The sequence below is a fragment of the Rutilus rutilus genome, assembly GCF_951802725.1.
Source record: "Rutilus rutilus genome assembly, chromosome: 22".
NCBI lineage: Eukaryota > Metazoa > Chordata > Actinopteri > Cypriniformes > Leuciscidae > Rutilus > Rutilus rutilus.
The window spans coordinates 17,839,919-17,861,622 of NC_140227.1; the positions used below are offsets into that span (position 1 = coordinate 17,839,919).

Below are 21,704 nucleotides of genomic sequence, written 5' to 3' on the forward strand. Positions count from 1 at the left end.
TTTTCATATACACCAAACTCTTTTATCTTAAAAAAACAAGGAAACACTATATTTCCCATTCAAGGATTCCCCAGTGTGGCCTTTAAACTCCACTTAGTATCCAGTCCAAGAGCTGAGATCCTACAGTGACGGATTTATCCACTCACCACAAGGAGTCAAACCAGAGACCCTGTGCTGATGCAATCAAATGAAAGTGTGTTTGACAGAGGTAGAATCACACTCCACTTTGGTTGAATCTAATGGACAGGTGTGAGAAACCCATGGGACAATGGTTGAGGAGTGCGTGGGAGCTCGACAGCCAGTAGAAAGGACGCTTCTCTCTCGACGACCCATATGTGCGTATAGCACCTAGTTGATCTGGTAATGAGGAGAGGTGTCCCGTCTTTGTCCCTCCCCACCAGAATATTTTCACGGTTTCTAACCAACAGAGTAATGAGATGACTTAAATCTGTGCCAGAGAGAAACTGTGTCATGCTTCTATCTTCAGTGGAGGGTGTGAGCGACCTGGGGTTTGGGGAATGCCTCACTTCAATTTTAAGATGAAGGGCTTCCACAGAAATAGAAGACCTTCTTTTAAGGAGAAAACTGTAGGTACCATATGGTTCTTCTATGTGCTTGTGGATCACAATATAGGTCTTGAAATCCCCAGAGAAACTCTGATACTCTACTACATATAAATTCAATAGATTATTGAGAAAACACATTAAGATGTTCTGGTGGCTATCCATAAAACGATGACAACATAATGTTCTGTAACATATATATTTTTCTTCAAATTTCTATGGCAATCATTATGTAAGAACTTTAATTGTTGGCAGTGCAGGAATTGCTGTAAAATTATAAAATAAGATTAAGTAAAGTAAAGTATAAATTAAAGTAAAAAAAAAATACCATTTTACAATTAAATTACAATATAGATAAATAATAATAAATAATAATAATAATATAATTTAAGTTCTGGTGGCTATCCATAAAACAATGTTAGAAAAACATTGTTCTGTAACATATTTTATTCTTTCCATGTCATTTCTATGGCAATCATGTAAAATAAAATACTTTAATTTTTGGTAGTCCCGGAATTGCTGTGAAAAAAAAAATAGAAAAAAAAAAAAAATAAATAAAAAATAAAAATAAAAAATAAATAAAATAAATTCAAATAAAATAAATTCAAATAAAATAAATTCAAATAAAATAAATTCAAATAAATTCAAATAAATTCAAATAAAATAATAATATAGAACAATTATAATAAAACATAAATATATATAAAAACTACGAGAAAAACTTATGAAAATGTTTTTCAACAATCATCTAGTTAATTAGAGAAGTTGACTAGTTTGACTAATTTTTTTTTTTTTTTTTTTTTTTTAACAAGCATGCTGTTAAGTGTACTGCTTTAACTGCTAACCGAGAATTTGCACACTAAAACTCAATCAGAAAAGTTGCATCAAGAAAAGTTAGGGCCATTGCGAAACGCATCAAGTAAACCTAAAAGCATAATTATTTAGGATGTCCTTTAAATTTAAATTTGTAATTTTACACATATAAGAAACTGCCACAGAACAAACCAAACTGAAGTTACATCTAATATCTAGATTCAGGGCCTCCACATTTTTCTGTACTGTTTTTTGATTAAGACTTACAGTATATAGGGAAAATATATATCATCTCAGATCAATGGTAACAAATGCATTTCAATGCAGAACTCAGTATGTGCATCTTCAAAGCCACCTACGCCACTGTCTGCCTGCAAACAGCTCCCATAATCCCTCATTGAGGTGTCTATCATTGAGCCTCACTGAAACTTGAGCTGAGAGAACACCTTCAGACACACAGGCACAGATGTTCGCCCTCACACACATTCCCAGAAAGCTACAAGACAGGGTGAACACTGCACTAGCTGCATTGTACGCTGACAATGATCCATGTCATTGAAATGTATTGCAGGGATACAGAACATTCTCCCAGTGGGAGAGATGTTACATGCTGGAATGGATATGAAACAGCTGTTATTTAGTAGTAAATCATTTTGGACAAAAACTGTCAACTGGTTTACGGTTAGAATGAGAGGTCTCTGTGTGCTTTATGTCATTAATAAACTGCAATGACTCCATGAAAATTATTCTGCCAATTTCTCTCTCTGCCCTTTTATAAAAATAAATATATATATATATAAAAAACCTTTACATGTATGTATCTATGGATTTAGATGATTCTGTGGATAAAAAGATTATTTTTTATTTTGAAGAATTAGGAGATTTGTGTCCCTTAGACTGACTTTTCAAACAAACAATAAAAAAATAAAAAATAAAAAATTATTTAAATAAAAAATAATATAGAAAGTTTTGAATATTTGTAAACCTTTTTACTGTCTCCAATTACTTCTCCAGAGTGTTGAACTATTACATTTGCCCCTTTTTAAATTTAGTCTTAAACCATACTTATATATGATGTCAAATGTCAACCCCCCCCCCCCCCCCCCAATTTAACAGATTTTTTTTTATCATAAAGAATCAAATAGTTTTTTAATTACAATTCTTAAATAAAAATCAGATAAAGCCTATTTATTTATAGATATGGTTGCCAAAACACTCAAAGTGAGCTTTTTCAAGTCAGATATGTTCAATAGACAATAATTACACAATTTTGATTATGTTAACTAACAACATTACATTTGAGCTTTCTGTACTTTATGATAGAATATCTAAACAAGCAAACATTCATTATTGAAAAAATCATCATATTTAGGGATTGACTTCTAAATGACTGTATTTTAATGTTAAAAATGAATTGAACCAATGATGATTCTAAAAGAAAATGCTTCCGGGACCCTGTAAATCACCTGTGCTGTAAATCATACAGCCCTCATATTCCATGGCTGAGTGTATCAGACAGAGGAAAAGCCTTTGAAACCTGGCTTGAAATTAATTTCTCTTGTGGTTAGTATTGAGTTGCACAGGGAAGTATTTATTTAAACCCAGTGGTCTTCGCTTGAAAGACTCAGGGAATCCAATTTCTCATTTATGTGAATTGGTAGAGCACGGCAGAAAAAGTGGCCCTGTATCGGCAGCGCACTCATGCTCATCAGAGAACTGCTCAGTTGTTTTGAATGTGGCTTTAACATTGGCTCACTGTAATGGGTCCACTAAGAGGCTGCCCCCTCCAGCCAGTCAATGTCTAAGCAGTGTAACACAGGTTGAACTGGTTAACACTCTCAAACACAAACTGTCTTTATTAAATTCACAGGAGAATAAGGCAAACACAACCACTTTATATCGATGAGACCTCGAATGGATGGGTTGCCCCCTCCAGCCAGTGACACCATTCTTCCAACGGCAGCTTGATAGCAAAAAGGCACATGGATGGAGTTTGACGGGTCCCCCTGCTGCATCAGTTCAGGAAGCATCAACTTTAATGATGAATAGTAGATCTGGGTTTGGATGGATTAAGGTGGGAGCGGTGCTAAATGCAAACTTGAGCTGATGGAATGCCTCTCCAGGACAGAGACTTGGGCGTCTTGCATTATAGGGAGGTGAGAGGAGCTGACAAGGTCCTGAAATTGAAGATGAAGCGGTGGTAGAAGTTTACGAAGCCCAGGAATCATTGAAGTTCTTTTACGGTAGTGGGAGTGGGCCAATTCTGCACTGCATCTACCTTCCCCTGGTCTTAATGATGTAGCCCAGGGACTGCATGGATGAACCATGGAATTTGCACTTCTCCAACTTGAGGTAAAGATTGTATTCTCCTAACTTTTGAAGGAGCTGCATAACGTGAAGGCGATTGTCTGCCTCGCTCCAGGAGTAGATTAGGATCCCTTTAATGTAGATGATCACGAAACAATAGAGGTACTCCCGGAACACCTCATTCACAAAGGTCTAGAACACGGAGGGTGAGTTGGACAACCCGTATGGCATGACCCGATATTCGTAGTGCCCCGATAGTGTTATGAAGGCAGTCTTCCATTCATCCCCCCTCCGTATCCGGATGAGAGTGTACGCGCTAGGTCCAACTTGGTGAAGATAGTAGCACCTCTCAGCATTTCCAGAGCCGCTGGAACCAGAGGAAGGGGATATATGTACATGACAGTTTGTTTTTTGAGGGTTCGATAATCGATGCACTTCCACAAGCCTCCGTCCTTTTTTGCCACGAAAAAGAAGCTGGAAGCGGCAGGGGATGTAGAAGGACGGATGTATCCCTGGGGAAGAGCCTTTTCTACATACTCCTATATGGTCTTTTTTTCAGGAATGGATAACAGGTACACTCTACCCATTGCCTATAAGGAGGTAAAGGAGGCTCGTTGTTTACTGAACACATCCTGGAGCGTCCCATATTCCTCAGGAATCTTGACCTGGTGATGTTTCTCTGGACTTTCAATGGTGGTTGCTTGGAGAAACACATTGGACGAATTAGCTGCTGATTTGATTCGGGTAGGAAGTTTTAAATAGGAATTAAAGCAGTCCTTTTATTCCAGAATGTTGTCAGTGGTCCAGGAAATATTAGGAGCAACCAATGTTGTTGTAACCAGGGGCATCCCAGAATGATGTAGACCGTTGATCCATCCAGCACCATCAATGATTTTGTTTCAGAGTGGGTTACTCCGATGCGGAGCGTGAGGGACGGAGTGCAGTGAGTTATAAAGCCTTTTCCAAGCGGCTTACCCAGAATGGATTGAACATTAAATTTCTTCTGACAAGGGATCTTCGGGATTTAGAAGTGGTCGATGAAGTTTCTTGAAATGAAGTTTCCCGCGGAGCCCGAGTCAATAAGGGCCTTTGCTGAAACGTAATGATGGGCAGACATCACTGATACAGGAATATGCAGCAGAGAGGTTACATTGGGATGAACATTAATGTTGCTCACCGCTGGGCGAAGTGGTCGCACAGGAAACTCTGACATAAAATGTCTCTCAGCCCTGCAATAAAGGCACAAATGTTTTTGAATGCGTCTTTGTCTCTCAGTAGGTGATATATGAAAGGAATCAACTTCCATGTGTTCCAGGGCTGGTGCTGGAGGATGTTGAACAGGTGTGTTGATGGTAACTCATGTTCACAGGCTTTTAAGTGTTGAGCCACACACACGGATTGGTGAATGAGGTTTTCCAAACCAAAGCTGTCATCAAAGATGGCTAGCAGAGAAGGTGACAGTTCATGTCGGTAAGCAGTGATAAGGGCAGTTTCATTCCATCCACTACTCAGCCACCGAATATTTGCCTTGTTTTAGTCAAAGCAGTTGATCATGAACTGATAGTGAACTTGTGGTTTGATCAAAACCTCCTTAAAGTGAGTGAAGTAGGCATCCAGAGTGTTTGTTACCTTGCCTGCTTGTTCCCAAATGGTTTTGGGCCACTAGAGCGCACGGCCTGAAAGCAGAGAAATGATGAATGCGATCTTTGCTTTATCCGTGCGAAATCGTTGCGGTTGCATTTCAAACAGCAAAGTGCACTGGAGAAGAAAGCCACTGCAATTCTTGCCTGAGAATGTGGCTGGTAGGGCCATGGGACTGGCATGCAGATCAGGAAGAGGTGGCTTGTGGAAGGAGCGACTGACGGAGTTGATGGATCAGGTCGGTGAACAGATCAGCGGGAGAAGTTGAAGGAGTCCCGGGATCCATTTCATTTAGTCGGTCTGGACTTCTGTCAGAAATACTGAAGAACAGGCAACAGGAAGAACGTTCTCAGGAAGCCTAAGTAATTATTGAAGAGATTCAGAGAAACAGCACAAGTATCACAGCATGGTGAAAGGCACTAAAAGGATTTAACTTGATGATAATAGTTCTTTGTCTTTGCAGACAAACTCCTACAAAGGTTGCAGACTGCAGATGATTATGATTATGAAGATGAAGATACAGGTAAACAATAAGGTAGAGAGTCAGGTAAGTCTTGCACATAGTGGAGACAAGACCAGACTACATGTTCTTAGAAAAAAAGGTACAAAAGCTGTCACTGACAGTACCCTTCAAAAGGGTTCTAACATGTACCATTTAGGTACTAATATTTTTTGTATCAATATGTACCTTTGAGGGACTAATATGCACTCTTTAGGTACAAAGGTGTACCTTTTGCATCTGATGGAATGGCTGAATCTGTTACTATATATATGTTTATATATATTATACAAATAAAGTGATCTTGAATGCAGATACCACAAAATATATTCTGGTTTCAGAATCTTGCTCTTTTGACATTGTCATTTCTTTCAGACAGTAAGTAAACAACATTTGGACCCTCTGCCATTTGGACTGTGGACTGTATATTAATGTGCAAGAAGAAGATTATTATACAATAGTGGATGTGATAACTTGAAAGTTGAAAACGAAAATGAAGCAATTAGCGCCATCTGGTGACAGCACCAAGATGAGCCTCAACACTTTGAGCATTTACAGTCACAGACAGTGATATGTTTGTAGGGGATTGTTGTCATCACATTTAACTCTTAGCTTAGAAATAACTTATCAAATAATTTACAAACAAAATACCAATTCATTTTAAGTAAATGAGTGTGGTCTGATCTGATCTGATCACTTTTCTGCAGAATCTCTGTAGTACAGTTAATGTACCCAGAAGTCAAGACCCAGAAGAGGCAGGTGAGTCATCATAATTATGATGCTTTAATTTATTCCTGCTTCAGCTACTGCCACTTACTCACTTGCAGTAATTAAAGCAGATGAACTCATCCTAATGTGGCTCGCTTGTGTGTGTGTGTGTGTTTGTGTGCAGGGCCTTTGCTAGGGTATCTGGGGCCCCGGTGCAGGTTGTTGCTGTGGGCTAGGTTGAAATCACGTTGAAATCCCTAGGTTGAAATCGCGGGGCCGCAGAAAGCTAGAATCGTCACCACCTTTCTCCCATATAGTGACGGCCCTGTGTGTGTATATGTGGGTCAGTTTTTGCCTACTTTGTGGGAAACCAAATGTGTGAATAAAGGTCTTAATAAGGTTTAAGCTTAATTAACAGTAATTGTAGCGTTATTTTTATTACCACAATAAATGGTGCTTACAATTAAAGTAAATGGGTTCCATTCTTGAAGTTAAAATTTTTATAAAAGCACATATAATTTTCTGTTAAAGGGGTGATTGATTATAATTTCACTTTTCTAACTTTAGTTAAGTGTGTAATGTTGCTGTTTGAGCATAAAAAAACATTTGCAAAGTTACAATGCTCAAAGTTCAAAGCAAAGGGAGAAATTTGCTTTTAAAGAAATTTCTTTTTAAGGACTACAACAAACGGCTGGTAGGGACTACACGACATTCCTCCCGGGTTAGTGACATCACCAACCCTAGAATTTACATAAACCCCGCCCCCTAAACACGATTTATAGATTATCAAGACAGAATATGCTAATCAATGACTAGAAGATAACTACACATCAGCTACATAAATTCATCAACTAACCATTCAGAGATGTCCTGTTGCATTCTACATGTTATCACTTCTTCTCGAGTCTCTCCATCATTTACTCCGTTGACATCATCTGACTTCGGTTTGAACATAAAAGGCTAAAAGTTTTTGAAAATTTCAGTGCATGTCTGAGTGAGGTAAAATGACACAAGCTGTTGAAGCTCCACCCTCTGCGCCGGGAGCAGCAGCTCATTTGCATTTAAAGGAACAGACACAAAACTGTGCGTTTTTGCTCACCCTCAAAAAGTGACAACTTTAACATGCTATATAAAAATATCTGTGGGTATTTTGAGCTAAAACTTCACATACACACTATGGGGACATTAAAGACACATTTTACATCTTATGAAAAGGGCATTATACCACCCCTTTAAAACCTGTGTATTATTTAAGCTGTAAATTTGTTCATGTCAATTTACAGTGATTTTAGGTTTTTAGACTGTATGTTGTTGTGGCAATGAAGTTGTAATTTTTTTTATAACTACACAGAAAAGTTTAGTAAGCGTTTTCTTTTTTTCTTTTTTTTCACGAAAATCATGTTAACACTCACATTGTTGACGTCTTTTGTCAAAAAATGAATAGTAAATTTCACAAACAATTAAAAAGAAATGGCAAATAACATTGAATTTAATGTGAAATTGTAAAGTAGAAACACTGAAATAGTATTTTCTTGAATTTTTTTTTTTTTTACAGTGTTGGCAACTATATCAAATTAAATTAAATTAAGTGCTAAAATTACAAAAACTAAAACTGAAATAAAAATCAATTAAAACAAAATAAAAAAATATATGTAAAGAAAATGAAAATTCGAAATACAATTCATATAAAAACAAACAACAACACTATTTTAGACTGACACCATTCACTTATATTTGGGTAGTGCCTCAACCCAAATTTTTGCTTTAAAAAAAATAAAAATTATGTTTGTGGTAGTAAAAATTATGCCGCAAGTTTCAGTACCATAGGAGTCAAAGCCTCAAGCATGTGTGTGAACGTGTGTGCAGTGTGAGCCAATGAAGCTCACATCACTGCACTAGATGCATGAATAAGCACATGCTTGCCCAAACAAACAAGCACACAAACTAAGCCCCGAACACACTCGCTTCAAGCATGGCGAGAAGCTCTGGAGACCCACCCCCTCTCCTCTCATCCATTACAGCTGCATTCTCCTCTCCATCCCTCCGCTCTCACTTTCTCCCTGTCTCGCTCTTTCTCACATGCGCACACTGGTGTGACTACGAGCGGGTGAGTGTTACGATGCCGTGGCTTGTTTATCAAGCTTTCCCAGCTGTGTTCTGCAGGGCAAAGATGAAGAGCGCAGAGAGGAGAAGAGGGGGAGAAGATTACACCAACACAGACCCACTGACTTCTTAGACACACAGCAACTCTGAGAAAGAGAGAGAGAGAGAGAGAGAGAGAGAGAGAGGAGCAAAATGATGGAGGGAAAGGAAAAAAGGAGAGCCTGAGATCTTATGAATGATTTTACGGTACTACTGGTGTGTTTAAAGCACCAAACAGCTTAGAGAATATAAAAATATCAGTCTTTGTACTTTAAAAAAACGTTATGTAAAAATAAATATTATTATTTTCTTGTGTGTGTGTGTGTGTGTGTGTGTGTGTGTTATTTGATTAGTATTGATTCATATTTTTAATTAGCTTTTATTTTATATTTTCATTTTATAATTTTAGTTTAAGTTGTAGGTTTTTTTAATATTTCTTTTTAGCTTTAGTTTTTTTTATTTCAGTTTTAGTTTTATAAATGTTAGTATTAAACAGGTAGGTCAGAATAATATACGTATCTATCTATCTATCTATAATATATAGGTCATATATATATATATATATATATATATATATATATTGTGTGTGTGTATATATATATATATTGTGTGTGTGTGTGTGTGTATATATATTATGACCTAGCTGCATTTAATGCATGGAATGTGTACAATATATTATTATAAATCAGGAAAAAGGTCAGTTGTTAAAAATTGAAGATGACAGAAAAAGAAAAGTACTGATTGATATCTAGTGCATGTGACCTTAGCATACTTATATAGGGTTTGACTACTTGACTAGTTGTTCAGACAACCAATTAACCAACTAACTAGTAGATTACCATGACCACTGCTCTATTGAGCTTATAGGAAAGTAGAAAAAAAGAATAAGAAACGTTAGTACAGCAACTGAAAGAGAACTCTAAAGAACAACGTGATCCTATTTACGCTGCTTTTAAAAATGATTTAGTTGTTTTTGTCAGTGGATATAGATCAGAATGCACCTGTGACACATTAAAGCATCCACTCATCTCTTACCCATGGGTGAACACACAAAACACGCTCAAGAGCGACGTGCCTGTTAACCTCTTCACTTTCAGCCCGTATTGAACTCTCAGACAGCATGCTTCCTGAATGTTTCTAAATGCTCCTGAATATAAACACACATGCATATACATACACACAAAAGCCCCCCCCCCCCCCCCCCCCCCCCCCCCAACCTTTCCATCCCCCAACCGCTGCATTCATGCCACGCTTCATTCCAATGATTCCCACAGTATGTGGCAAGAGTAAAAATATCCCATGTTCTCGCACGGAAGCATCAGTCTCTAGTTGCAAGATGCCAGACGGCTAAAAACAGTGATTTAGCATTAACCAGATAACCTGATGAACACAGGCAATGTTTAAGGGATTTAAATAAGTCTATAAATGGAACATGAGTGTCTTTCCCTACACAGCTGGAACACAATTTCCAGCTCCCCATCGTTCTTGCAAACTACAAGTATTGTTTTATAAGATACTCGTCATAGATATCATTACTCGTCTGTACAATGCACTCAGGCCTATACTGTACACACTCAGCCAGTGTGTATCTGGGCGCTCTTTGTATGCTTCACTGATCATAAGTAGGCATAAAATCTCATTTTATTTTTAAAACACTGTCCCCCCTTCTTTTCCTCAGTTGCTGTCTCCCTATGGAGTTTCCATGGCTACTTGGTCACATGATATCACAAGCCCCTCCCCTTGCCCTGAGGTAACTGTCACAGCGGTTAGTCAGAATCGGACACCCGACCAGGATGCAATCCAACTGTATATTTGTTTGCGTATAGGTTGGAGCTTATGTGTTGACCCTGCCACTGGCTTTTGTCATAAACTAATCACAAAACATGTAAAAGAACTGGTTCTTCAAAGAATTAAACAAAAATATTTTATAGATTTACAGCTGTTGTTCTACTATTCATTATATTTTACTGGACTTTAAGTCACAAGATAGTGATTCGGTTTAGCTCTTCAGTCTTTCCTCTGTTGTGTCTTATCCATGTGACGAAAAGGTGGGTCATGAAACCACTGCCTCATTCGAGATCGAAAAACGGAGAGGCAGCCAACCTTTCACAGATGAATTTCTGCACATCTGCGCACAGGCAGCCAAAGCACATCTGCCCAAAGTCAGTCAACCTTTCCAGTGAACTGATGAACATCTAAAGAACATTTCTTCTGTGAATTTGTAAAACCCTCTAGTCAGTCAACTTTACATCAATGAATCACCAGTCTGCTCAGTCCCAGCAGTCAAAAAACGTTTCAAATAAATCGACTGTATGAATTGACTTCATAAACTACTTATGGTTTCTTAGCCATGGAAAACAAATAATGTGTATAATTTAATGTTGTTTTTAAAATACAATTTGTATTGTATTTGTCTGTAATATAATATAATGTAATATTCCAGCATCCACCCGATCTTACATCGGACAAGCTTTTTGGAAAATGGATAAAATGGATAACATAATATAAATGTCTTTTCTGACTGACTGGAAGGTGTGCAATAAAAACATTTAATGCACAATAGTTCCAAGTCAGTTTAATCATCGTTCTATATTAATGCGCTGCTTTCACTGAAGCACACACACACACGTAGGTCACTCGCATACATTGGAGATCGCGCTGCGAACACACAGAAACAGCAGGACAGAAACTTGTCAATGTTGCCCACGACTTTTATTAATAAATGACATTACATTAATCAGCTAAGAGGTTTTAATGTCTCCGTTTTTGAAATAATTAAACTCACAGCTTCATTGCCAGTAGAGAGAGACTCTGTACAGATGCAGGTAACTCACACACACACACACACACATCTCTCTCGCTCTGGCCCTGTTTCCACCTGGTATTTAGATGCGTTTTGGTCGATTGGATCACAAGTAGATGAGGGAGACACATACCCATTTACACCTGGTATTTTAATTCGTATTTTTTGTCCACTTTCGACCACTTCTGTCCTGATTTCTTCGAGGGGAGGGTCAATGGGCGGGTAAATGTATGGGGTTTTTTCAGATCTTTCGATCTAATGGACAAAATTAGCTTGCGCAATGTACATATGAACGGAAAAAGCATCAGCTTTAGTTTCTGCTCTGACAGCCGCAAGACCACGGCGAATGTTGAGTGCGTTTTAGAAATCAGGAATGGTGAGAGAACATTGTGCTTGGTACATTTTTCATCTTCAAACCAAACTTGGGTCTTCAGCCAACAAAGTATAAATCCCGGCCGTCTGGCTAGCACACTTCTCATAATGTTTACTGATTAGCTCAGTCCAAAATGCATCTTAATACCAGGTGTAAACAGAGCCTCTCTCTCTCTCTCTCTCTCTCTCTCTCTCTCTCGATCCAGCGATAGGCTAATTAATTCATACAAATGTTATAATTCATACAAATGAATGTCACTACTTTATCTCTGTGTCTGATTTAAAGAGGACAGAATGCTAGATCTAACAAATGAAAATTGTAACCCTTCCAGTCAAATTTAGCACTGCAAACATCAATGACAGCTTTAACTTGCCAACGCTGGCAAAAGTCCATGGTATAAGCGGGATAATCCACGGCTAGCTGTGTATTGTTGAATGCACTCCTATGTCATTATATTATATTATTATATATCCATCCATTCAACCAACCATTTATCCACTCGTCCATAATCCATCATTTTGCATATTTTAATATGTGTCATTGGTCTCACTGAGTCATCTAATTTCAACAGCTTAATAATTGGTTAATTATCACGATTCACAAATAATTGCTTTTGAGAGACAGGGGGGGTGGGGGGATATCAAGAGGCGACTGTGCAGGACTCACTGTGTAAAAAAAAAAAAAAAAAATTGGCAGAGAGGAAACTAAAGAGGCAGCGACTAAACTAAAGACCTGCAGAGAGAGATACAGACAGAAACACACAGAGAAAAACCAATGTGTGACCAAAAGTGATTAAGACTGCATGTTTCCCCAGTGATAAGCTTCTAATTTTTTTTCCCTTTTTTTTACATTTTTTTTTCAGAGGACACTTCAAATGGAGAGCGGGGAGATTAATTTCCTCAGGAGAAGATGCATCACATCCTCCAATCCCCCAACATTCAATTGCAATAATTATCCAAAATGGCGCTGCCACTTATGCCTGCCTCACATTTGCATAGCTCAGAGCTGTTTATGGTTGGCATTGTAAATGTTTTAATTTTCTCCTCTCCATACAGTTTGATGACGGAAAAAGGGACTGAGAGAGCACTTGACCTTTTGACTTTGCAGCGAACAGTAAGGATAGCACAGGGGAGGCTTAGAAATTCTATTTTTGATGTAATAAATAAAATATCTGCAAAATTAGAAGACATTGCTCATGTAAAAAATAAAAATAAAATATATATAAATATATATATATATATATATTCTATGCTATTAGAAGAAAAACCTTAAAGGGTTCTGTCAGGCACTTGATATATAGAACATTTTAGGAGTTCCCATCATGAGAATGGGATAATTTAATGAATTTATTTTTAATTAATTAATTTTGCTTTAATAATTTTTTTATTTTAATAAAGTTTTATGAATTAAACAGTTATTAAACATGCTTTATCACTAGAAAAAATGAAACAACCCATGAAACATGAATGTATTCTGCAATCAAACTATTCTATTCTATTCTATTCTATTCTATTCTATTCTATTCTATTCTATTCTATTCTATCATCTGGGGAACAGGTCATAACACAATAAATTAGCCATCTTAAATCGTTTTTTAAGGCAGACCAGACCACAATTGTTTTTCTTAGCACAGTAAATTAGCTTTAAGAGCTGCAAGTGCTCTGCACATATGTCTTGCCATATGGTAATGATAGCATCTCATGAAAATACCATTTCTATAAGTTTTGCTTTCTGTGAATCCTGTTGTTGTGCAAAGAACCTGATAATAGGGTACTAAAGCCACATATTGCCACTAACAATCCAGAAAGACTTGCAGATGGACACACATACACTATACAACTGGACATGTCCTTATAGATCAGATACTTTCTGAGTCTCATCAACTAGATTATGTCAGAGCATCAGAGTGTGACACCATGGCAAGTCGAATGGCACACACTTCCCAGACCCACACTCATCAGATGGCCGTGGGAAAACACATTTTAGCTTCTTTTTTTTCACACTAGAGGCTACAATTAGTGGCAGAATAGTAATTTCTGGTTACACAGTATCAAGTATATCAAGTACATCAAGTATAAAACAAGTGACACATTATGCAAACAAACAAGTCCCAGTATATACTCCATTATATATTGCATATACTGCACAAATATCAGCTTAGCACAAGGAATAAGTATCAAAGCAAATGTATTTTGCTATGTATTTACACATCTGCTTGTTTAAAAACACATCAGCTCTCTTATGCATGGACAGACCATGTGCAGAAAGCAAAACAAAAAATCTGCAGTGATTTTAGCATAATGGTAAACCTTACTATCACCAATTATATATTTACAATTTGCACTCAATTTACGTAGACATCAAGTTTAGAGGTCATCTTAAAATTGACTCCATTTACATTTACCAATTTCCTCTTTATTGCAGTAAGAAACGAGTAAGAGCAGAACCCATGAAAAAAAAATTGACTGCTGGTGCATTATATAAACCCGAGCCCCTCGGTTCATTTATATGGGATTGATCATGTCATCAGCAGAATATGTCACTTACACTTATGAGGAGTAATTTACATGTTTAAAATAAATGACATGGTTCAAAACTTAGAAATGTAAGATATCCTTTTAACGTGCCCAATTCCGATACAAAGATATGCCCTAATGGATTAAGGGACCTATTATAAATATGGCTGTGGCATATAGGCTAGCTACTTATTCAAAACTGACTACAACATATGAATGATGGTTAAAAAAAGAAAAGAAAACGATAGTAAAAATCACTATCTCCCCTACACATGCCTGGACCAAGTTTATTGAGCCAACTGAGAAAAGTAAAAGAAAGAGAGTTTGAGAAAGGTGAGAGGAAAAACGCGTGTTTTACGCACACTTACCCATTCCAGAACGCGGATGAATCCCAGAGGTAATTTAAGAACTTGGAATGTCCCAAGTGACACAATCTGTAGTAATAACAATGAACATGATCAATAACGTCATTTGATGCAGTTTGATTAGGCACATTTCAGTCGACTACCTTTTAAACACTTCTCGTGATTTTCAATATTGTCAAATGCACAAACATTAACATATTTCCTACCTGGTTAGCGGTATCCATTTTCTTGTTGGAGAGAAAAGCGCTTGTAAGTAGGATAGGACAAGACCAAAACAACGCTTAATGAGTGATGTGCCAGAGTCGCGAGCGCAGAGCAGGGAATCGGCTGTAATCGCGCCTCCGTACGGAAAGTGCCGAGTGACTTCGGCATTAATCGTTTCTCGAAACGAAAAGAGCCGAGAGACGGTTTTTATTACTCCTCCACAACAAAAAAAAAGCAGAGTAACTACCCTCATCATAAATCTCTCCATAACAGGGCAAGAGCCGAGTGTCTTCGGCAAAAACCGCTCCTCTTTACGGAAAGAGCCGAGTGTGTTCGGCATTGAGAGACGCTCTGGAGCTCCATGGAGACAGACGCGGATTGGATTTAACAAAATGAACCGTGGCCATCATGTTTTTCTCTATTGGACGATGTTATCAAATTACAATTTATTTGCACTGTCAAATGTAGTTTTGTCAGTCCAAAATACGTTTGTTGACTGGGAATCAGATATTGACACAATATTTCTGTCAATTGCTATAGCAATTTAAGTGAGAAATTTTTCCTCTCAAACTCAGCAGATAGCATTGACAAGATAAACCCAGTCTCTAATTGTCTAGCATGACTATTGCATTTGGTTTTATTCAGTTTACCATTCAGCATTTTGTAGGCGTAATTCTATGTCCAGTGACATTTTCTTAAAGCTCATTCAAGTGTGTGGAAACAGTACATATTCCAACACAGCTACATTACATAATCATGATCTCCTTTAACTCGACCAAGTAGGCCAGGCAAAGCATCAAGATAATAACATGAAAATATGCATGGAGATGTTATGCATGTATAGATGCATAGTTTGAGTTTGCTTGGGTGTACAAACCCATTTTTTGAGAATTTAAAAAGAGAAGAGCAACTCTTAATAAAAAAAATTCAATGCACTCTAAATGTAGGTAATCCATTCATGATGAATACTATTAGCCTATTTGTCACCATGTATACTGTACAAAGATAAACAGCTGGAATCAAGTCATCAATGGCTTTTTTGTCACACACACACACACACACACACACACACACACACACACACACACACACACACACACACACACACACACACACACACACACACACACACACACACACACACACACACACACACACACACACACACCCACATATACTGCTTAAGGGACCTAAAGCAGTCACAGGGAATGAGGGAAAAAAGACTTCAGGAAGTGTGAGTGTCAGAATGAAGCCTACAGGGACATGAGCCCCAAAGAGCTTTTTTTTTTTTTTTTTTTTAATAGGCAATGTTCATTTGAAGTTCACTGTGTATTAATGGGTATTAGATCTGTGTTTGCCTGCAAGTCCAAGGTCAAGTCTACCCCGATCACTGTTCTTTCACTTATTATGAGAAAGAGCCCAAACACGCACACACCTGATGCCATCTCAGTTGCCCTTCACTTCTCCAGCACAAAGGACTCTCAGAATCAGCAAATGTGAAATGTCACATTGTTTTTTTTTTGTATGCATACGTTTTGGTGATACTTAAGTAACACTAACAATATTCCAGGTGCATCACACAGACAGGTGTCCACACTCATCTCAGCCCGAGACAGCACAACACCTGGATTCATATCGCTTTAGGGAAAAATGGAGGACAATACAATATATTATTCAGCAAGGTCTTTTTTAATACTTTTATTCAGCAAAAGGATGCATTCAATTTCCCAAAAGTGACAGTAAAGACATTTATGATGTTACAAAAGATTTCAAATAAATGTTGTTCTTTGGAGCTAACTGAAAAAAAAATGCATCATGGTTTCTTGTTTCAACTGATTCAACATTTATAAGAATAAAAATAAAATGTTTCTTGAGCATCAAATCAGCATATTAGAATGATTTATGTAGGATCGTGTGACACTGAAGTCTGGAGTAATGATGCTGTAAATTCAGCTTTGCCAACATAGGAATATATGACGTTTTAAAATATATTAAAATAGAAAATAGTTATTTTTAAGTTGTAATAATATTTCACAATATTATTGTTTTACTGTATTTTGACCAAATAAATGCAGCCTTGGTGAGCATAAGAGACTTCTTTAAAAAATCGTACTGATTCCAAACGTTTAATCAGTAATATAACCTTCTCATAGGGCCCCAGAAAAAAAGTGCAGGCAAAAAAACAGTAGGCTATGTAAAAGTAAACAGCAATCACATAATCTAAAACTAATTTACAGCAATGCATGACTGCATGATTAAGCTTTCAATAATTAACATGCAGCATAATATTATAATCTTTTTTTTTTTTTTTTTACAAACCTGGGGTGCGTTTCCCGAAAGCATCGTTAGCAAGTTCCGTCGTTATCAGCATAGTTCAACGAACGTTCGCAAACAGCATCGCAAACTTGTGTGGTTGGAACGACAGCTCTCGAGCTGTGGTTATAAGTATAGTTTCTAGTTTACATGAGATGTAGACTGAATAAATCCTTATCTTTAGCAAAACAAGCAAAGTGACATTCAGTACAACCCGTGTTATTTATTTAGAATACATACATATGTAATTTACGTCTTTTAGTTTGTCAAGAGATTTAAAGCACCGTGTTTGAAGACTGCGCATGTGCGAATGTGCTCTACTACGTAAGAACGAGCCAAATATTGAATCTGGTAATAAAGCAAAATAACTGAGAAAAATTAGAAATGGTCTTCAGATGCCATGTCTGTAGCTTATATGACAAAATCTAGCGTTAATTCGATCTCAAAAAGATTAATTAAAATAAGTTATTAGTCCACCACGTGCGAGACGTCATAAACCAACGTGGTTGAACGATACTTTGCAACATACGGTTTCGGGAAACAGTCGTGACTAGCTAGTTGATTTCTCCAACGATGCATCGTACTATAGTTAAGCAGCGAGCTATATAGTTGTACGAGAAACGCACCCCTGAATGCCTCTTTATGCAGAGGATCCAACCAATATAGGAATATTTTCAGTAACTGTCACCGTTGGCGCTATTTTTTAACGCCTTTTTTTCATATCACATATTTTAGTAATCACCATAAATCAGGTATCATTCGAAAGCTTATGACCTTTATCCTGTGAAAACCGTTTTGAAATTGGACATTGCTTTACCATGGAAACGGTACTCTAAATTATTTTACCGGGCTCCTCCCCTAGTGGGCAGTGTCATGATTCATATTAGCCTACAACATTTATTTGAACTACTTTATAATCCATAATCAATACTTTTCTAATCTTGACAAAACACATATCATCGGAAAGGCCTGAGTCTCAGGGTTCCATATTTTGTGATAGAAGTGATATTTGGACAGAAATGTATTAATTTGTTACAGGAGAATGCATCAAATCAAAATTCTGTGGAATGCCGGTGGCTATTTTTGGAACAGCGCCTAAACAAATTCTCATAGAAACTTTTGTGATATCAACTTCAAATTTGGAACACATCTTGGGTAGACGGCTTTGATTTTAGAGTAATAAAATATTTTGTAAAATTTTTATTTTATATAAAATAAGTAATATTTAGTAGGCTACAGTACATTTGATTTACAGTAAATTTAAACTTCCATAACTTTTTCATACTTAAAAAAAAAAAATGCTTTCATTACAGTTGAGGGGTTAAGACTTTTTCAGACAAACCAGTACAGCAACCAAACAAACTAAGCTGAATTTCTTGTTTGAGTCTCCAATTGCACTTTTGCTAGATTTACATTCATGTAATGCTCTTTATCGATGCTAATTTCAGGGTTGCTGTGTTCTGTTAGAGCACACAGTAAAAAACAAAATGACATGGTCAATAAGTCATGACAACATGTTTTTACATTAACCTACTTCAACTCATCAAAATAAGTTTCACAATTCACAATCATTTCAAGCATTTGATGTATACTATATAATACATAAATGATGTTACATAATAACACCCTTTTACTATGCTGCAATGCCGCCTCCGGTTCAGCAGTAATATTTGAATGTGTGGTGGCATGGTGCCACTCGTCACTCCTGATTTCTCTGCCTGGGAAGAGGCTAGATGTGGCATGACTGGCATCTGGAGTAAAGCACTGCACAATAGCGTAGACACAAGCCTCGGGAATCCACACGCATGATGGAGCGACCTGGGGAACAATCAACATCATTCTGTTTCACACCGCTGCTCGTTCGCCAAGGAATCATGGCAGTGGCCAAAGACAGTCACTTAACCTGCACTGTGAGTCTGAGAGGCACAGCACAGCTCTCAGAACAATTACGACATGGCTGGATCTCTTCCTCCAGTTGTGCCAACAGTTGCCACACCGAATAATCCTGCAGTAAATCCGGTTCAGTCCGCATCCAGACGCAGCGCACCTATAAGGGTTCTGAGCGGATGAATGGGAAGAGAAGGAAAATCCATGTAAAGTGAGGATGTAGTTTGGTTCTTTCCATGCTGGTTAACTGGTGGGTCACGTGCTTAAATGTATATGCAAATTAAATCATAACCAACATAAATATGCTATGCTTGTCTATAAGGAGGAAACAAACTCTTGTATCTTTTGTCGATGATGTCAGTAAAAAAGCAACATTACTCAGTCACCCCCAATTTTGGCAAGTGCTGCATACATGAAATGCCCAAAATAAAAAGGTTACTGCTCATAAGTAATTCTGAATAGAAACATAACACACATACATTTAGAAAGCCAACACTTGAGAGTTTATAGTTCAAGACTCAAAATTAACCAGACTGTTATTAATATTGAGATATATAAGCTCAAACATATTTTGAACTAAAATAATCTGGGATCACCAGTGATCCCTGACTGGTAAGGGGTTAAGGTCATGGGTTCAATTCCCAGGAAACACATAGCCTACTGATAAAAATGTATAGGCCTACTTTGATGTAAGTTTATATGCAGTGGTGCCTACAGTGATGTCTAGCAAAGGAACATTTATATCGTCAACCTTTATTCAAATATTATTTAAAAATGTGTTAAAGATTTTGTAAGCATATTGTGTAGATGTGCTCGGAGTCAGTTATTTGTGATAACGCAATGAAACGCAATGTTTTGGCCAGGCTGTCATACAAAGAAATGATCAACACATGAAATCTCTAACCTTTTATTTTTTCTATAATTCTTTTATTTATTTTTTTGCTAAATAAAACCTGTAGCTGTAGTTTACCCTTTTTTGCCAAGTTAATTTTGTCAGATAAATACCTTAACCCAGTTTATAGTGTTTTGTTCTTCCCTCATATTTAAAATATTTTACAAACTAAAAACATTTTCCTCATATTTTTATGGTTTAATCGAACTTTAGGGTCATTAAAAACAAAAATCCCCTCTGGACATCACTCGTTTTGGCCACTATACTGTACGTTCCAAATGTAACAATTACACTTTGTTCTACAGCATAACACAGTAATATACTTATAACAGAGTCCCAATAAGAGAATTTTCACAAACTCTTTATTAATTTACAGAACAGTTATTAAACCAAAAAGAAATTTTAGATACAGCAGTCACTTTTTTAGTCACAATTGAGAGACTTTTTTGGGGGGAGAGACCTTTCTTTCTTTCTTTCTTTCTTTCTTTCTTTCTTTCTTTCTTTCACTGTTCTTTTGCATATTTGCCCTCTTTTGCTTGTACATTTGATCTTTCTTTCTTTCCTTCCTTCTTTTTCCCTTTCTGTCTGTATGCCTTTCTTTCTTTCTTTCGCATATTTGCTTGTACAGCCTTTCTTTCTTTCACTCGTTCTTTCTATGCCTTTCTTTTTTTCTTTCACTGCATATTTGCCCTCTTTTGCTTGTACATTTGATCTTTCTTTCTTTTGTATATTTAGCCTACCCTCGTACATTTGACCTGTCTTTCTTTTGTTTCCTATTTGCCCTCCTTTGCTTTTACATTTGCTGTTAATTTAGTTTTGAATAAGAATTTATGACACTACTATGTTATTACAAAACCATTAAAAATAAAATAAAATCAAAAAGTGTGCAAATTATTGTATAATTTTTTGGAGAACTGAGATGGAGAATGTTATAGGACTGAATGAACCTTTGGTGTAGAGCTGCAGTATTGAACCCTCAGGCTGTTTCTGAATGAGCACTTCTCTTTTGCATTTCAGATATTTTTTGACAACCATCTATAGAAGATGATGGTGCAAACCTTTAATGTTCGATTTTCACACCAGGCTGCTAAACCAATCACCATGCTCATACCAAAACACAAAGGAAGTGAAATAGCCTACGCTTAAACGGGCCTATAAAGGACAAAACGTGAGATTCTGGAATTGTTCGGTGTAAATGCATTATTCCTCCTCTTATTCTGCTGCACCACTAATCTGGCGGAAATAATCAGGATTAAAATTTGCATTCCGGGGGTGAAATGAGCACAAATGAGAGAAACCAAATATAATGAGCAGACACACAGACACAATTAATGTAGCTGCCGCTTCGATTTGCTCTTCTTTGTTAACCGACGTCGTAAAAAAAATAAAAAAAAGAACAAATGCAACTGACTGTATTGTTCATGTGCGTGTCTACACCATGCGTGCTGTCTATCATGATGCAGCATCACGAGAGACGAGCACGCGCTCGCAGATGATATTTGAACAGTTGCAAATGTCAGACAGGTACGACACACAGCCTACAATCATCCTCGGGCATCCCGAGCTGGAGTGTTACACTAGCCTACCTTCACCCTGTTATCAGTGGTCAGCAGACCGTTTCGAACATTTGAATCCATGACAACACATTTAGCAAATAGGTTGCTTAGCAACTAATCCA

The 21,704-nt window shown here is 37.2% G+C and overlaps 1 protein-coding gene across 1 annotated transcript in view; it reads right to left on the reverse strand.

The window, feature by feature from the left end:
- The window catches only part of synpra (synaptoporin a), a 29,855-nt gene extending 14,815 nt beyond the window's left edge, over positions 1–15,040 (reverse strand). Inside the window, exons 1-2 of the mRNA XM_084395386.1 lie at positions 14,937–15,040; positions 14,734–14,799 (exon numbers count right to left, since the gene is read on the reverse strand). Coding sequence (XP_084251512.1) covers positions 14,734–14,799; positions 14,937–14,954 — 84 coding nt within the window. The 5' untranslated portion in view covers positions 14,955–15,040. The remainder of the gene's footprint in view (positions 1–14,733; positions 14,800–14,936) is intronic.
- Between the last annotated feature and the right edge of the window lie 6,664 nt (positions 15,041–21,704).